General features: G+C 45.3%; 1 protein-coding gene across 3 annotated transcripts in view; it reads right to left on the bottom strand.

The window, feature by feature from the left end:
• Positions 1 to 603: 603 nt before the first annotated feature.
• ccser2a (coiled-coil serine-rich protein 2a) overlaps positions 604 to 19,880 on the bottom strand; it is an 86,490-nt gene continuing 67,213 nt past the window's right edge. Inside the window, exons 7-12 of one of the 3 annotated variants that reach the window (XM_055902513.1) lie at positions 19,659 to 19,730; positions 19,485 to 19,577; positions 18,457 to 18,585; positions 9,066 to 9,150; positions 7,790 to 7,829; positions 4,000 to 4,158 (exon numbers count right to left, since the gene is read on the bottom strand). In XM_055902513.1, coding sequence (XP_055758488.1) covers positions 4,098 to 4,158; positions 7,790 to 7,829; positions 9,066 to 9,150; positions 18,457 to 18,585; positions 19,485 to 19,577; positions 19,659 to 19,730 — 480 coding nt within the window. In that variant the 3' untranslated portion in view covers positions 4,000 to 4,097. Of the gene's footprint in view, positions 4,159 to 7,789; positions 7,830 to 9,065; positions 9,151 to 18,456; positions 18,586 to 19,484; positions 19,578 to 19,658; positions 19,731 to 19,880 lie in introns of all 3 variants that reach the window. The other 2 variants (XM_055902514.1, XM_055902512.1) reach the window with 2 other exon arrangements.

A 19,880-nucleotide genomic window follows, 5' to 3' on the forward strand; every position in this document is an offset into this window, starting at 1 on the left:
GCCTATGGAACTCCCAATCACGGCCGGTTGTGATACAGCCAGGAATTGAACCTGGGTCTGTAGTGACACCTCTAGCACTGAGACGCAGTGCCTTAGACCTCTGCGCCACACGGGAGCACTAGCATCTGTGACATGAGCAGCGCCATTGAGGCCATCTCCATTTTACTATAGTCAATTTTTTTCGCGATTGGCTGGTCCCTCTTGATGACCCAGTTAGACACGGACTACAACAGGGTCACCAGGAGGGATCAATCAATGAAGTTGTAATTCCCACCCAGTTGACTACATTAAAATGGCGCTACAGTACCCATGCTAATATGGCCTATAATTCTCTATGGTTGCCGTCACTCCTAGACGAAGTTGGCTGCAGAATCATTCATTCTCTCTTCCTCCTAGTATTACATTAATAAATGCCACTTGACACCCATATATCTGGCATGTCAGGTCTGAATCAGTTGATGAAAACAAGCAACAGACAACAATGGCCCACAATAACAGGGGCTGATGCAGCCTGCTTTAAAGCATGAATAAGCGGAATCCTGCACAACAACTTGACATCTTTCACTGCTTGACCTGAGGTAAATGACTCCAAAACAGACCTGGCAAGTTTGATACAGTCTTTATTGCTGTCTCACACAACCTCCAGGAGAGAGAACGTGACGTACAGTACAAACAGAGAAAGGAAAACACAAAAGAATCCAGTCAAATCTCCCGTTTAGTGTTCCTTCAGTCGCAACTGTCATTTAAAGTGCATCGCTGATTAGCTTTAAAAAATAAAATAAAAATCCACTTGCATATAGCGTTGCTTAACAGTTGTTAGGCATATAGCGTTGCTGCAATAACAGTGTGTATATTGGTTAATATAGCTGTTGTTTCTTACAATATTGCATGTTATGCAATGGGATAATGTATTACAGCAGGATGGGTGGATAGGTAATTTGACATGAAATACAGAAACAAGAAATGTTAAACATTGAAGATAGACATATACCTCTCACAACGGTTGTAATTACACTTTAGTAACTAAGTAACTAAGTAAGTAATCAACAAATTAGTTAACTGGTGTGTAAACTTCTAGTGGTTTATGTGTAAGTAGTGGAAAAACTGGAGGGAATTGTAGTCCTGTTGCATTAACAGTGTAGGTAGATTCACAATTATTAATTAACCCCCATGTTGTTAGAAATGTGATCAGAGTACGCCCAAAGCCTTGACCGACAACCAAACAGCAGAGTGGACAACCCTATCCTAAACGGAACATGCACAATTGCATCAAATATGTCATCTTTAACAACAGCTACAAAAAAGTAAAGTATAATATGCTAATGATGATAGGCAGGCAGCTATGTTCCATTAACTAACACAATGAACAAAAAACGCTTGCTAGTTTTGCCACTAAAGAGAACGTGTTAGAAATGGCTAATTCATTCCGCTCGTTTTGTTGCAGTGTGGGCTCTTTGTTCTGGTTTAGCTAACTCAGGTGTCTCCGGCAATTTCTAACATGAGATCTACTTCAAAAAATGCTGCGAGCTACTCATTTATCTGCTTGCTTTTTTCTGTTGTTTCACTCAGACAATTACTTATCGAAAAACAACAAAATTGGATGTTCAGAATGCATAAATCACATCAAAATAAAAATGTTAAGGTCTTGAATTTTTTTTCAAAATGTATACGTTTGAGTGTAATTCCCCTTTAATTCAAGTACACACCTAGCAAGAGACGAATGTGTTTGGCTAGCGATTTATCTGTTTAGGCCTAGTGCACATCATGGCAGAGTACGGGCTGCGAGATCGACCTGTTGGACCCCCGAGATAGTTATACTCCTGCTTTAGAATTATTGATGAAAGCTATTGATTGGCTGATGGAGAGAACAGCATTACCCTTTCTCCCTGGCTTTATTTCTGTGGCCTGTGGGCACATACTGTACACCTGACACACACACACACCCAATGAAAACACTGCCAGATTGGTATATCTAGAGACTCACACACATCCTCCCTTCTCACTAAAAACCAAGGTCCTATTGATTTCTCTGTTTGGAATTACCAAGCAGTATTGACTGACAGGTCCGGATGGCATGGGACATCTCACCATGGCAAACACAAATATTCTCTCTCCCACAAAACACACACAAAACACACACCACACACACACACACACACACACACACACACACACACACACACACACACACACACACACACACACACACACACACACACACACACACACACACACACACACACACACACACACACACACACACACACACACACACACACACACACACCTGTCATCACCTGGGCTCAGCTCAGTCCCCCAGGACCACACTGGCACCCATCTTGTCTTGCTGTAGGGGACAGATGGATCAATGTCCATATGAGAATTTTCCAGAAGTGTGTGTGTCTCTCAGTCGGTCGGATTTATACTAAAAAAACAAGACACTGTTGACCATCTAGCTTACTATAATAAATTACTTGAAACAACACTACTGTGTACAGTGATTTGAATTTATGGACAGCGCTAACGTGGTGAGAGTATTTGGTTGGTGTGTGTGTGTGTGTGTGTGTGTTATGTGTGTGTGTGTTATGTGTGTGTGTGTTTTCATGTGTGCATGGTATTAATGGGTACTGTAAAACAGAGAGTGCCAGAGTCATTAACTTACAGCCATAGCCCACATTCATGGAAGCTGCCATAGTCTGTCAGAAACTGTTTAACACACTCTCCATGTCTGAATGCATCCAAACGTTAACCACTATTCTGAAGAGGAGATAAACACAACCCTCAAATCCTCAAACTGACCTTAGCCCTAAACTCAAAATACAATAAACACTGACGTTGATCTCAGATGAAAGGGAGAGCACCCATACAGACACACATCACCTTACATACTCATAGAGGTGAAATAGGACTACAAGATGAACTGTGGTTAATTCAGGAGAATTGTGTTTATCTTTGAGCCTCTTTCTTTGAATGATTCTTCATTCAACCCATTTCCCTGTTTGAGCAGAAAGCTCCACTCCTTATTTCTCCCCCCACCCCTCTGCTTTTTTTCTGTCATTCTATTTTTACCCTCTGGGAGAAATGTAACATTGCTGAGGTCATGGAAGACCATGGTCAAACCATGTTCTGCTGTTCCAGAGGAAGGACCCATGTGAGTGTGAGTAGAGTTGACCGGAGCATTCTGTACAGTCTTGGCGTTCTTAAAGAAAACACACGTGTGAGATTACCAGATAAAAAATATTAATGTTTGTCATATACAGAAAAATAATGAGTATGTGCAATGAAAGGCTGCTAAGTAAGTAAGTAAGTAACTGGACAATTTATGAAGGAGATTTGTCAGTTAGAAACAGTCCCTCCATGTATCTCAGTCATAACCATGAGGCTGTGGAAGAGGAGAGATGTTATACAGTATATAATATGTTTGATGATGTGAACTCTTCAATGGATCTTTGGCTTGGGGAGGCGTGACAGGATGGGGGGAACCAGGACTCTAGCTCCGAGAAGTCCCAGGTCTAGCATTTCCAGACTAGGGGGGCTGGTGCTCTCGAGGTCCCTCCTGACCTCCAGCGTGCAGGGCTGAGCAAGCACACTGCAGCCCAAGGAGGGGCCCACTGCCTGGGGACCAGAATTGAAGCAGGGTAGACCCCTGGAGGGAGGCGGCAGCTGCTTGGTCCTGTGGTTGGCCAGCAGTCCTACAGAGCCTGATCGGAGAAGAGAGCCATTAGTGTACCTCTGAGGCAGAGCTGGGACAGACACGCGTTTGTGGAGGCGAGGCCGCTGCAGGACGCGAGGGCAGCCAGGGCCCTCTGGAGAGGCTCGCTGCCCCCCGTCTGGCCTGGAAAGCGCTCCTGTTGCTGGGCTGCTGGCTGCAGGGAGCCCCTGGGTAGGGCTGGGAGTGGTCCCAGGCCCTTCTCTGTCATTGATGTTGAGCTGGGTGCTGAGCAGCACGCTCAACTCATCTGGGTTGGGCGCTGGGGGAGTGTCGACACCCCTGGCCGGGCTTCTAGCAGGGCGGTCAGAGTCTGTGCAAGGGGACCTATCTCCCCTGCTCCTCCTTCTCTGGGGGTCACTGTGGCCCTCGGTGAGGGCTGTTTTTACTAGTCTTTCCTGGGTGAGGTGCTCGTGGTGGCTGGGGCTGGAAGGCTGTAGTATTTGAAGCTATGGAAGAAAAACAAAAACATACACATGATTATCAATTCACCAGTAGTGAGTTATCCTTCTTAAAGGTCTATAATTGATGAAGATGTTAATTTATAATGTAAATGTTTTCTATCTACAATTCCAGATGAGGTTTCCCCATTCAGTTTTCCAATTCATTCTTGGAACAAAAACTTGCCCTTAATTAAAAATGGGTGAAAACTGTAGACTGTGGACAGCGAGCCAAGATTCTTTGCCCTGAGGACTTGTTTGTACTCTAACAATCAGTGAGAGTAGTAGTAGTCAAACAGTGGTCCTCTCACCCACCTAGCACAGGCCAGTGCATCAGACAAAAAGCAGATCTAACACCGAGTCAGGGAAGAGCACAGCTGGCTGCTAGCTGTGGGTCCTGAGTTCAGGGTGACCTATCAGTTAGTATGTGGTACGAGATTATTCTCCTGTCGGGAGAGAACCAGGCTGGAGCAAGGAAAGTCCATGGTTAGAGCAGGGTTTTGAGGGCAACCATACTCCACTCTTCTTTACCCTGTGGTGATATCCAGTGAGAGGGGAATGAAGGCTTGAGCTTGTGGTGGTCGGCGTTGTGTCTCTCAGACAGCCTGAGGGGGTCATACATCAACCAGACTTCTGTAGACATAAAACAGACTGGTATACTACTGGTCTGTGGGCTTACATACATCCTAGTCAAAGGTGGCTGTTGGGAGGAGCTATAGGAGGACTGGCTAATTGTAGTGACTGGAATGGAATACATGGAACGGAGCCAAACAAGTGGTTTCCATATGTTTGATACCGTTCCATGTATTCCATTCCAGCCATTACAATGAGCCAGTCCTCCTATATCTCCTTCCACCAGCCGCCTCTGCTCCTAGTCCTTAACAAGTTCATGCTTTCTAGTCCTTTATTGTCTGTGAACCTGCAGTCAATAAAAAGGGACATATCTTGTGATGATCATCCTCCTAAATCCTACCAATCCTTAGGAGACTGCCATCTTTATGATCTAGCAAGAGTCAGTACTCTAGTTGTGCTCCAGGGCCCTGTGTCAGGGTGGAGCTGGGTTGGGCAGTCAATTCAGGAAGTGATTTGAATTTAAAATCAGAAAAAAAATGTGCTTCTACTTTTCAGTTTATTGAGAAGTCATTGAAAAGAAGTATCCTATTTCAATTATTGAATTGTATTGTTGGTGTACTTCCTGAATTGACTGCCTACAAACTGAATTGAGCCCAACCCTGCTCTGTGTGAATCCCTCCTAAGCCAAAGGGAAAATACTTATGATGGCCCTGGTCTGGCCAAGGCAGTCCGCCTCAAACACCCAAGAGGAGACCAGGGAGGCGTCTGTTCCAGCAGTAACCTGACAGAGGCAATGGGATGATTAGGCCCACAGCTCCACCTGGTGGTCATCTCCCGTACTACACCAATCAGATATGGTAAACATCATGATTGTCTATGGTGATTATACTTTTTATTAGATTACCATAAGTACCCACTATATGCCTCCTGCCTGCAATTCATTTTTGATAACATTCTAGACATTGACAAGCACAACCACCAAAAAGAACGAATGTAACAAAATACATTACATCACCAAAAGTATGTGGACACCTCTCGTCGAACATCTCATTCCAAAATCTTTGGCATTAAAATATGGAGTTGGTCCCCACTTTGCTGCTATAACAGCCTCCACTCTTCTGGGAAGGCTTTCCACTAGATGTTGGAACATTGCTGTGGGAACTTGATTCCATTCAGCCACAAGAGCGTTAGTGAGGTCGGGCACTGATGTTGGGCGATTAGGCCTGGCTCGCAGTCGGCATTCCAATTTATCCCAAAGGTGTTCGATGGGGTTGAGGTCAGGGCTCTGTGCAGGCCAGTCAAGTTCTTCCACACCAACTGTCGACAAACCATTAATGTATGGACCTCGCTTTGTGCATGGGGGCATTGTCATGCTGAAACAGGAAAGGGCCTTCCCCAAACTGTTGCCACAAAGTTGGAAGCACAGAATCATCTAGAATGTCATTGTATGCTGTAGCGTTAAGATTTCCCTTCACTGGAACTAAGGGACCTAGCCCAAACCATGAAAAACAGCCCAGACCATTATTCCTCTTCCACTAAACTTTACAGTTGGCACTATGCATTGGGGAATGTAGCGTTCTCCTGGCATCACCAAACCCAGATTCGTCCATCAGACTGCCAGAAGGTGAAGTGTGATTCATCACTCCAGAAAGCACGTTTCCATTGCTCCAGAGTCCAATGGCTTTACACCACTCCAGCTGACGCTTGGCATTGCGTGTAGTGATCTTAGGCTTGTGTGTGGCTGCTCGGCCATGGAAACCCATTTCATGAAGCTCCGACGAAACAGTTCCTGTGCTGACGTTGCTTCCTGAGGCAGTTTGGAACTCGGTAGTGAGTTTTGCAACCGAGGACAGATGATTTTTACACGCTACGCGCTTCAGAACTCGGTGGTCCCGTTCTGTGAGCTTGTGTGGCCTACCACTTCGCGGCTGATCCGTGGTTGCTCCTAGACGTTTCCAATTAACAATAACAGCACTTACAGTTGACCAGGGCAGCTCTAGCAGGGCAAAAAAATTGACAAACTGACTTGTTGGAAAGATGGCATCCTATGACAGTGCCACGTTGAAAGTCACTGAGCTCTTCAATAAGGCCATTCTACTGCCAATCTTTGTCTATGGAGATTGCATGGCTGTGTGCTCAAATTTTATACACCTGTCAGCAACGGGTGTGGCTAAAATAGCCAAATCCACTCATTTGAAGGGGTGTCCACATACTTTTGGTGATGTATGTATGAAAAAATAGCACACCACATTGAAATCTAAAGCAGAAATGTGTAAATAAATGAGAAATCGAGTGAATAGTTTTCTATCTCACAGGAGTGGCCAGTGTATAAATAAGAGGTTCTACATCTGTGATTTTGAGTGGACTGTCTATGAAGTACAATAGGACATCCCTTTATAACATCATTTACAGGTATCTGCCCAGGCTATCAAACCAATCTCAACAACCCCATCCCACTGTGTCAATAAAACTACAGTGATTTAAGCATAATGAGTGCAGAAGGACCTAGATATTGTGGAATTGAAATATTATACTAATTTAGCTCCCTGGAAATCCCCCTATTATAACCCTCTGAATATTGCCAATGATGATCATTATCTATTTCAGCTCTAGTTTAGTGCACAATCGTATATTGGTTGCTGCGAAAATAGTGGCAATTTCAATTTTGTCTACATTACACTGCTCAGATTAGAGCCAATGATACAGGGGGAGAGAAGCCTGATTGCTTTCATTTGTCGACTGCTGGCTTAGCTAAACTGTTTGTGATTACATAGTGGGACAGCGAAAGCTGACAACAGAGATAATGGGGCTTCAAATACATGTGGCCTTGTTCAGGAGCTATATATTTTTTGGGAAAGCCAATTTAAAAATACAGTAGATGTTTATTGATGCATGCATTATAATTTAACAGAGCAATGCAGGCCCAGCAGGAAGACAAGGTAGACTCTAAATCCAACCCAAGGCATGCAGATACACATCAACACTGGCATGCTTTCATTGTTCATTGTGCCACGTCATGCTACGCCAGCGTGCAGGGCCCAGGGTGATGGTTAGACGGTTACTGTACCACGCTTTGTCAGTGATGTAATGCACAAGGTGCTCCATTCCTTGCCAAAGGCATTATGGGAGAGGCAGAGGGAGAGAAAGAACATTGACAACGTATTCCCAGAGAGAGAGAGAAAGATGGGATGAGAGAGAGATCGATAGACAGATGACAAAGACGAGCAGAAGGCATACTGACAGAGGAGAGACACACACACAGGATTAAGATAGTAAGGTAGCTGAAAAGGAGCACTTGCATCAATGAGTGATGACATCTTCACTGGCATTCACATTTTCGTAGACAAATACCTTGACCAATGACCACTCCATCATAATGACTCAGTGTCCCATTCAGGCACAGTAAAAGACAGACATACTCACATCACACCTGAATTCAAGGGTTAAATGGTTAATTGCAAACAAGCTCAATCCAGTGCATTTGGCTACAACTCATTAAAACAGCTCCCTCTTCATCTCTCTCCCTCTCTCTCACTCTCATTCTGTGTTTACATGGTACGAGGTAGACGGCAAACCGGATGTCGTTGTTTTCAATAAGAGCATGACGGTCAATGCCATTGAGGTTGGCGGTGAATGGCGTCAGCTGCCAAGGTAGACGGGTCAGAGTTCAAATATGAAAACTTTTGTCGTTGCGTTGTTTTTTCTATCAGATGTTGATTTGCACTGTTTGTTTACTGAAATCACCATAGCAACGCACTCCATCGTGCTCGTTTGCTTTTGCCGTCACAGTCTTTCTTGCTTTCTTGTCCCGCTATGCCGACAGGTATTAACGGTTTTTGCGTCCCTCATCTAAACGCAGGATAATATCGTGTGTGGACTCATAACTCTGTCAATGCACCCCTTTGATTGACAGCGGGATTGACACATTATGTTTGTCAATCCTAATACAAGAGCAGCCAATAGACTGCCCCGGGTTGTGGAAACGCACCCTGCTTCGGAGTCTTGACTCCCTGTCACTGAACTCATCCAAGCATTAGCTAGTCTTGTTCCTTTACACTAGGGTGTCTGATAACGATCCAAGTCAATTTACTAAAACTACCCGCTGCATTTGCTCACTCAACCTTGCTACCAACTGATTTCCCCAAACACACAGGTGACTGAACTGAACACCACTCACCCACCTAACTGAATTCAAGTGTTAATGGGTAGATCATATTAAAAGGAAGAAAGTAATGACAGAGAGAAACATGTCAAGGGGGGCAGAGACACGGGATAATTGAGGGGAGCAGAGAAGGAGACAGAAGGGTAAGTGAGAGGGTCAGAGGGTTGGGTTAGTGACTCACTCTGTCTGCTCTGGTGCATGCTGGTGCGGGGCGGCCCATGGTACTGGCTCTGCCAGGGGGAGAGGAAGGGGGCGGGCGGCACACCCTGCACAAAGAAAAGACAAAGGAGGCGTGACATACACTGACACACACACACTGACTGACACACACACAGACACTGACAGACACACACACACATACTGACAGACACATACTGACTGACTGACACTGACTGACTGACACCAACTCACACACACACTGACTGACACCGACTGACACCAACTGAAACATACACACAGACACACACACACACACAGACATACTGACACTGACAGACAGACTGACAGACATACTGACACTGACAGACATACTGACACTGACAGACATACTGACACTGACAGACATACTGACACTGACAGACATACTGACACTGACAGACTGACATACTGACACTGACAGACAGACTGACACTGACAGACTGACACTGACAGACATACTGACATACTGACAGACAGACTGACATACTGACACTGACTGACAGACAGACATACTGACTGACATACTGACACTGACAGACAGACTCACAGACTGACATACTGACACTGACTGACAGACTGACATACTGACACCGACTGACATACTGACAGACAGACAGACAGACATACTGACAGACAGACAGACATACGGACACTGAGAGACATACTGACACTGACAGACTGACACTGACAGACAGACTGACATACTGACAGACATACTGACACGGACAGACAGACTGACATACTGACACTGCCAGACAGACTGACATACTGACACTGACAGACAGACTGACATACTGACACTGACAGACATACTGACACTGACAGACAGGCATACTGACAGACAGACATACTGACAGACAGACTGACATACTGACAGACAGACAGACATACTGACACTGACAGACAGACTGACATACATATTGACACTGACAGACAGACTGACACTGACAGACAGACTGACATACTGACACTGACAGTCATGCTGACACTGACAGACATACTGACATACTGACACTGACAGACAGACTGACACTGACAGACATACTGACACTGACAGACATACTGACATACGGACACTGACAGACTGACACTGACAGACAGACAGACTGACATACTGACAGACATACTGACACTGACAGACAGACTGACATACTGACACTGACAGACTGACATACTGACAGACATACTGACACTGACAGACAGACTGACACTGACAGACAGACTGACATACTGACACTGACAGACATACTGACACTGACAGACAGACTGGCATACTGACAGACAGACTGACATACTGACACTGACAGACATACTGACACTGACAGACAGACAGACAGACAGACAGACAGACAGACTGACATACGGACACTGACAGACAGACATACTGACACTGACAGACATACTGACATACTGACAGACATACTGACACGGACAGACAGACTGACATACTGACACTGCCAGACTGACATACTGACAGACATACTGACACTGACAGACAGACTGACATACTGACACTGACAGACATACTGACACTGACAGACATGCATACTGACAGACAGACTAACATACTGACACTGACAGACAGATAGACATACTGACACTGACAGACAGACTGACATACATACTGACACTGACAGACAGACTGACACTGACAGACAGACTGACACTGACACACTGACACTGACAGTCGTACTGACACTGACAGTCATACTGACACTGACAGACATACTGACACTGACAGACAGACTGACATACTGACACTGACAGACAGACTGACACTGACAGACGGACACTGACAGACTGACACTGACAGACAGACTGACATACTGACAGACAGACTGACACTGACAGACTGACATACTGACAGACATACTGACACAGACACTGACAGACATACTGACACTGACAGACAGACTGACACTGACAGACATACTGACACTGACAGACAGACTGACATACGAACACTGACAGACTGACACTGACAGACAGACAGACTGACATACTGACAGACATACTGACACTGACAGACAGACTGACATACGAACACTGAGAGACTGACACTGACAGACAGACAGACTGACATACTGACAGACATACTGACACTGACAGACAGACTGACATACTGACACTGACAGACTGACATACTGACAGACATACTGACACTGACAGACAGACTGACACTGACAGACAGACTGACATACTGACACTGACAGACATACTGACACTGACAGACAGACTGGCATACTGACAGACAGACTGACATACTGACACTGACAGACAGACAGACAGACAGACTGACATACGGACATACGGACAGACATACTGACACGGACAGACAGACTGACATACTGACACTGCCAGACTGACATACTGACAGACATACTGACACTGACAGACAGACTGACATACTGACACTGACAGACATACTGACACTGACAGACATGCATACTGACAGACAGACTAACATACTGACACTGACAGACAGATAGACATACTGACACTGACAGACAGACTGACATACATACTGACACTGACAGACAGACTGACACTGACAGACAGACTGACACTGACACACTGACACTGACAGTCATACTGACACTGACAGTCATACTGACACTGACAGACATACTGACACTGACAGACAGACTGACATACTGACACTGACAGACAGACTGACACTGACAGACAGACTGACACTGACAGACGGACACTGACAGACTGACACTGACAGACAGACTGACATACTGACAGACAGACTGACACTGACAGACTGACAGACATACTGACACAGACACTGACAGACATACTGACACTGACAGACAGACTGACACTGACAGACAGACTGACACTGACAGACAGACTGACATACGGACACTGACACTGACAGACAGACTGACATACTGACAGACATACTGACACTGACAGACAGACTGACACTGACAGACAGACATACTGTCAGACATACTGACACTGACAGACAGACTGATATACTGACACTGACAGACATACTGACACGGACAGACAGACTGGCATACTGACAGACAGACTGACATACTGACACTGACAGACAGACTGACACTGACAGACTGACATACTGACAGACATACTGACACTGACAGACAGACTGACATACTGACAATGACAGACATACTGACACTGACAGACATACTGACACGGACAGACAGACTGGCATACTGACAGACAGACAGACAGACAGACTGACACTGACAGACAGACTGACATACATACTGACACAGACTGACATACTGGCATACTGACACAGACTGACATACTGGCATACTGACAGACAGACTGACATACTGACACTGACAGACAGACTGACATACTGACACTGACAGACAGACAGACAGACAGACTGACACTGACAGACAGACTGACATACATACTGACAGACAGACTGACACTGACAGTCATACTGACACTGACAGACATACTGACACTGACAGACAGACTGACATACGGACACTGACAGACAGACTGACACCGACAGACTGACACTGACAGACAGACATACTGACAGACAGACTGACATACTGACACTGACAGACAGACTGACATACATACTGACAGACAGACTGACACTGACAGTCATACTGACACTGACAGTCATACTGACAGACAGACTGACATACTGACACTGACAGACAGACTGACAGACAGACTGACATACGGACACTGACAGACAGACTGACAATGACAGACTGACACTGACAGACTGACAGAGAGACTGACACTGACAGACAGACTGACATACTGACACTGACAGACAGACTGACATACTGACACTGACAGACATACTGACACACATACTGACACTGACAGACTGACACTAACAGACTGACACTAACAGACTGACACACACACACACACACACACACACACACACACACACCCAGAGACACTGACAGACACACACTGACAGAAACACTGACAGACTGACAGACTGACATACACTGACTGACACACACACTGACAATGACTGACACACACATACACTGACTGACACACACAAACTGACAATGACTGACACACACACACACACACACTGACACTTACACTGAATGACACACACACTGACACACACACACTGACTGACGCAAACGGACTGAAACTGACACACACACAAACTGACTGAAACTGACACACACACACACACACACACACACACACACTGACTGAAACTGACACACACACTGACTGAAACACACTGACTGACACACACACACACACACTGACTGAAACTGACACACACTGACTGACACACACACACACACTGACTGAAACTGACACACACACACACACTGACTGAAACTGACACACACACACACACACACTGACTGAAACTGACACACACACACACACACACACACACACTGACTGAAACTGACACACACTGACTGACACACACACACACACACACACACTGACTGAAACTGACACACACACACTGACTGAAACTGACACACACTGACTGACACACACTGACAGACACTGTTTTCTCCACAAGACATCCAGCCATGTTATGAGCGATTGTGTGAGTAGGAAGCATGACGTCGACGAGCATGAAAAAACACACATCCTGTTAACATGCTAACGTTAGTGGGATGACGTTTCGACTTTATAAAGACCATTTACAAAAGTAAGAAAGGTAGAGTCACATATTGTAAAGCCAGCCAGCCTGTCGCAGAACTAGTGCTTAATTTGACTTGTCATTTCCAGGTGAAGGAATGCAGGGAGGAAGAAGGAAGGGTTATCAACCCAATCTCTCCATTTCACTCTGCAGCCAGGGACAGACATCAATGTCCGTCAGCAGACAGCAAGTAGCCAAAATCAATTGTACCCCACTGTTCCTCCCACCCCCACCAAGACCACATCGCTCACTCTGTCTGTTATTTGTCTCCTCTTACATCCTCACTCTCTGTTTCCCTGCTCTAGGATGTCAATGCAAAAACATAACACTTTTGAAAGGCATACAAGTTAAAATGTATGTTGTACTTATGTGAACCTCTCTCCAATAGCTACTTCCTTTATTTTCAATCGCAGTCTCTCTCACTCGCTCTCTTTCCCACAGTCTATTACGTTTAGCACTGAATAATCAGACAGAATGTTTGTCTGTGTGTGAGGGCGAATGCCTGTCCTCAATAACCGCCCCAATCCCACCTGAAGAGTCCCAAACTGGGCATAAACATAAAAGCATTCTGGGTAAAAGAGGAGTGGAGGGGCGGCCGCAGGCGCTACGTTAACCAGAGATGACAGTCAACAGGTTCTCCTGACTGTTTGGGGCCGGCTCTTAAATTGCCCAAATCTCTTCAATCCGAGAGGGACATATATGCATCTAGGGTGAAAGAGATTGGACTCTCTGGGGGGCCCCGCGCTATTTCAAAGACCCCCACGGTTAGGGAAGTGGATGAGAAATGAGGTTTCTGATCAACCTCCTCCCTGTCAGTCTTGTACAACACAATTACAGCAGGACCCTTCTGCATAGCCACCTGCCACGGCTTCATTTGCAGAAAGGAAAGTTTGAAATGGGAAAGAGGGCCTGGGCTAGCCTAGAGCTGACAGTGACTGGCATTTTTATTGGGCTGTCTGCAGCTCAGGGAGAGCTATCCCATCTTAATCTAACATTCTGGTGTGAAGACGTAGCTACTTCCCATGTCTGACAGTTCGGGGGGAACACTTTTACTTTACTGACTTTATTGTCTCAGTGAAATGTTGTTGCAGTATCATGTACACGCTTAAAGTGGTGTTTAAATACAAATTGACAATAAAAAATTCATAACAGTTACATACAGTGTATACCGATGAAAGAAGACCAGCCTGCTGACCTTACTGGGTGGATAAGATAGGAACATTAACCAGAGCTGTTTAGAAGGTATATCACACCTGACACAAATGATTGTCTAGTTGTGTTTTTCCTATACCTACACCCAGAGGGGAGTAGTTCAAAGTCCAGGTACAGGGGGTGGCTTGGGTCTAAAAGGATTTTGTGAGCCTTGCGGAGGGCCCTGACCTTAAAGATCTCATCTAGGCCTGTCTGTTTGACTCCAAATACCTTGCTTGCTGTGGTGATAATCCTTCTCAGCATATTTTCTGGCTGACATTGCCAAAGCAACAAACAATACAAAAAGTTTTAAAAAGTGAATACTTGCTGTACAAGATGTATAGGAGTGGGGACAAAACACATCCCTGTGGGGAGCCTGTCTTGGTGGTGCGTTGGTCTGATACACGGGGACCCACCTTGACCTCTGGCTCAGCAAGTCCAACAGCCACAACCCCCCACCCCCATCTAAGGAGAAGTCCCTTACGAGTGAGTCTCTGTGTCAGAATGTACAGCTGGATTGTGTTAAAGGCAGAAGAAATGTCAACTAACAGAACTCTGACATGGGATTTGGGGTCCTCTAGATATCTATAGACCATGTTGAGGAGTGTAAGAACGGCATCATCAACTCCTCTGCTGGGCTGATAGACTAAATGAAAAGGGTCGAGGATATGGCTTTTCACAATTTCCGCAAAGCATTTCATTACTAAGGATGTCAAGGCGACAGGGCAGTTGTCATTCAGCACAGAGGGATTAGATTCTTTAGGAATGTGTATAATTGTTGAGTTGTTCCACAACACTGGCAGGTGTTGCTGGATGAGGGAGGATTGGAAATGGTAAAAACACCAGATAATTGTTCAGCACAGTACTTTAACACTATTTTGTCTAGGCATGGGCTTTCGTGTGTATTACATCCCCTGAACAATTTCAAATCATCAACCTATTTAACAATAACCCCCTCACACATTTGTAATGACACTTTCATTAGTTGCACCTCGTCTGATTTAAATTGTAAGAAGAAAACATTCAGTTCATTAGCCATGTTCTGCCCCACATGTCCACTGATTTTGTCTGGGCCTCAAGCACACAAGTAGATGGACCCGTTATTAGATGGATTTGTCTTTCATCATGATGTCATTAGCATGCTAACAGTGTCTTGGCCTAACATGTCAGTGTGAAGCATTAATAAGGTGTGCATACTGCTGTTGTTCATGATGAAGCAAAGCACAAGCAGTTATACTAGTAAAGTGTTCACTTCCCCTTTCATCTTACAAACTGGTCTGAGGCCTTATTTGTGGAGCATGGTGTCATTGCTCATTACAAATGATCAAGCCATTAGCAGTTCTGCTAGCAGTGTCCTGAAGTACCTTGTATCATCCACTAGATAAAAAGTATTTCGCTAGACTGAGGACAGCACCAAGAGAAGCGATACAACCCAGGTCTGTACACAAATGTTTACTTCGGTAGTTCTGGCAATTAAATTTGCACCTGTCTGATAATATGAAGTTGATTTACAAAGCAGCAGCGTTCGGGTGGTAGCTGGGGGCAGTGCGGTGAGTGTGGAATCTCTGGGGTCTCTCTCTCTCTACCTCTCTCCCTCCTGCTGACAGGATGACAAGAGCATTGTGTCTAATTACCACTTCGATAATGATAGAAAGAAAGGGAGGGGAAAGGAAGAAAATAGAAAAGTTTGAGGAGGAGAGACAGGAAGACAGTAATTAGCCTTTTGTCTTGGTGTGACGAAACAAGGTTTTGCATTCTATTATTCTTCCTGCCTGTTTGATTTTCTACATTATTAATGAGTCTGTTTGGTGTTGTCTAAGCCCTTTGATCAGAGACCTCTTCTCCTGTCCTCTTTCAATCCTAAACCTCCAGGCACACATGCGCACTCTCTCGATCTCTCTCTCGAATCACAGCAGTGCATTAACAGTGTATCAATTAAGCCATAGGGAGTTATATCTGATAACGAGTACCATTCATATCTTCTGTAGTTAAAGTGGACTACGTTAAATCTATCAAAGTGTGGTGTGTAGAAGACTCCCGTTCCATAAGAGATCAGAAAGCTCTGACAACATCCTGATCATCAGACACCTCCCTCTGAGTAGTGTATTGGGTAAACCTCAAAAAGAGACTATTAGGCAAGCACCAGGATGTCACACAACAACAGTATCGGTAGTAATTAGGATCAGAGAAGATATTCAACCTTAATTATTTAATTACTAAGATGAGGTTTAAGGGCGTTCCATAGTGACATGGTGAGATAAGTCATGCTTCAATAACTGTACCTGCTCGCAACATGTGTCCCACATCCGAAGATACATCCATAATCTGTAGACGGTTCTGATTGGAGAATCACCATTTGTATCGCCGAGCAGTGAACAAGAAACTATTAAACCCAGTTTTTAGATGCACACCCCTCCACAAATCAAAATCTAACATGGATGCCAATGTTTTGTTCTGGTTTTGCACGCACACATTTCCTCTACTGCAAGAATGATTAGCTAGACAAACAGGTGTGAAACACAGACCAGTGTTCACGCAAAGTGAGGATACAACATGGAATGTGATGCCAATGGTGATTCTCCAATCAGAACCGTCTACAGATTATGGATGTATCTTCGGATGTGGGACACATGTTGCGAGCAGGTACAGTTATTGAAGCATGACTTATCTCACCATGTCACTATGGAACACCCTTAAACCTCATCTTAGTAATTAAATAATTAATCAGAGGTCAAATATTGGGCCAATGTTCCACCTGCTCCAACAGTCCCTTTGAACTGTCTGTGGAGAGAGTGAGTGAGTGAGTGAGTGAGTGAGTGAGTGAGTGAGTGAGTGAGTGAGTGAGTGAGTGAGTGAGGGAGGAAGTGAGTGAGTGAGTGAGTGAGTGGAGTGAGTGAGTGAGTGAGTGAGTGAGTGAGAGACAACAAGAATAATTAAATAGGGAAATAATAAGCGAGAATGACACATACAGAGGTAGAAAGATAAAAGAGGTAGTCACTACACCTGCCTTGTGTGTAGATGGCTGAGGGCTGAGGGCTGAGGGCTGACGGCTGAGGGCTGAGGGCTGACGGCTATGGGCTGAGGGCTGAGGGCTGACGGCTGAGGGCTGAGGGCTGAGGGCTGACGGCTGAGGGCTGAGGGCTGAGGGCTGACGGCTGAGGGCTGACGGCTGAGGGCTGAGGGCTGACGGCTATGGGCTGAGGGCTGAGGGCTGACGGCTGAGGGCTGAGGGCTGACGGCTGACGGCTGAGGGCTGACGGCTGACGGCTGACGGCTGAGGGCTGAGGGCTGACGGCTTGTCTCAAATACACAGACAGTCTCACTATCCATTAAGTGGTTCCACCATTTAGAACAATGGTGATGGGGTGGGGGATCTGGAGGTGTAGTACCAGTGACTAAGTTGAATGGGAGGATAGGGTGTGAGGAAGGGGACTATAGGTGATGGACTGACTTGATGACTGACTAGCAGTGGACAGATGAGACTGGATGTGGGTCTCCATTCTCCAAGTATATATTATACAGGTGTACTCACGGCATGGCTGTTTCCTTGTCCTCTCCAGGGGGTCTGTGTGGCCTTGTCTTGGTGCGTCTGTCTGTCCTCCTCGAGCGACGGTGGCCTCTGGTGACAGTGACAGCTCCCAGGCTGGTCAGCATGAGCAGACTGGGGCAGGAGAGAGAGTTACCACTAATGTGTCAGGAAAATACAATACCAACTGATCTACTAAGGTGAATTGGTATTCAAAAACTACTAGACCCTATTAACTCTAATACTATGGAGGTCATTCCCAGTGGGTTTTCAACTTTAGACTATAGCAGTGGATCAGCTGCTAATTCACAGTTTGTCGTTAAAGAATGCATTCGTTCCAGGAGCACCAAGGTCAGATGAGGGGAGGTTAATATTCAATCCAATTGATAACTTCATTTTATTAATTAAGCTGAGCTACATTAAAATTCAACATACCCACGTCTGTCTCTCTCCTCACAGTTCAATAAAAACAACACCAAGCATCCTTTGCTAATGAGTAAAACAGAACATCTGCATGAACTCCTGGCAGCTCAACCCACAGAGCATTCACTATTTCTTTCTCCCTATTTGGCTAATTATATCATTCTCTCTATTATTCTTTCTCTCATCTACTATTCAATCAGTAACTCCCTTACTATTTCTCTCCATAGTAATGATTTATTATTATATCTCCCTCCCCCCCTAATTGGGAGAACTAGAGCGGTTGGAACACTGATGTTGCTGTGACATTTGCTATTACTGTACCTTACGTTGCTGTGACATTTGCTATTGCTCTACATGGGGAATTTGAATAATGTCAGTGGACGGTCTGGTTGTTTACCTAACGAGCACACTAGGCCCTGGAAACTAATGAACGTCACAACACTGATGGATCCATGTGAAAGCAAACATAACTGAGGTTAGTATGTCGGTGTCTTGACTATGGAATTCGTAGAAACACAACTCCCACGTGTAATGTGTTGCATTATGATGGAGGCAAACGCACTGGCAGAGAATGACTGCCGTTGTCTCACTGACCCCTCCTGGAGACTCACCGCCTGTTGCTGTCGTGTGAGCTGTGTGATTGTCCTGTCCTTATCCCTCAGCTCCTCCCTGAGCTCCCGCACCTCCTTCATTAGCTCCTCCAACTGGAACACATACACAGTGGTTCATTCTGAACACGGCTAACAATGCTACTTGTCTTGGTTCCTGGATGTGGCTGACTGTACCTGTATAGTTGTGCTGTTATCCTCCTCAACCTCCTCACCCTCCTTCACAACCTCTGGGCCTCCATCCTCCATCTACAAACACAAAGCACACACAACACATAGGTTTCAGTATTCTGAACTATACTACATGGGGCAGACAGCATGACTAGCTGTATGGATATTGACAGTTGATTATAATGATACTACTAATTGCTACTAAGTTTGGAGCCTCTTCTGTAATGT

Source organism: Salvelinus fontinalis, chromosome 37, assembly GCF_029448725.1.
Source record: "Salvelinus fontinalis isolate EN_2023a chromosome 37, ASM2944872v1, whole genome shotgun sequence".
Taxonomy (NCBI): domain Eukaryota; kingdom Metazoa; phylum Chordata; class Actinopteri; order Salmoniformes; family Salmonidae; genus Salvelinus; species Salvelinus fontinalis.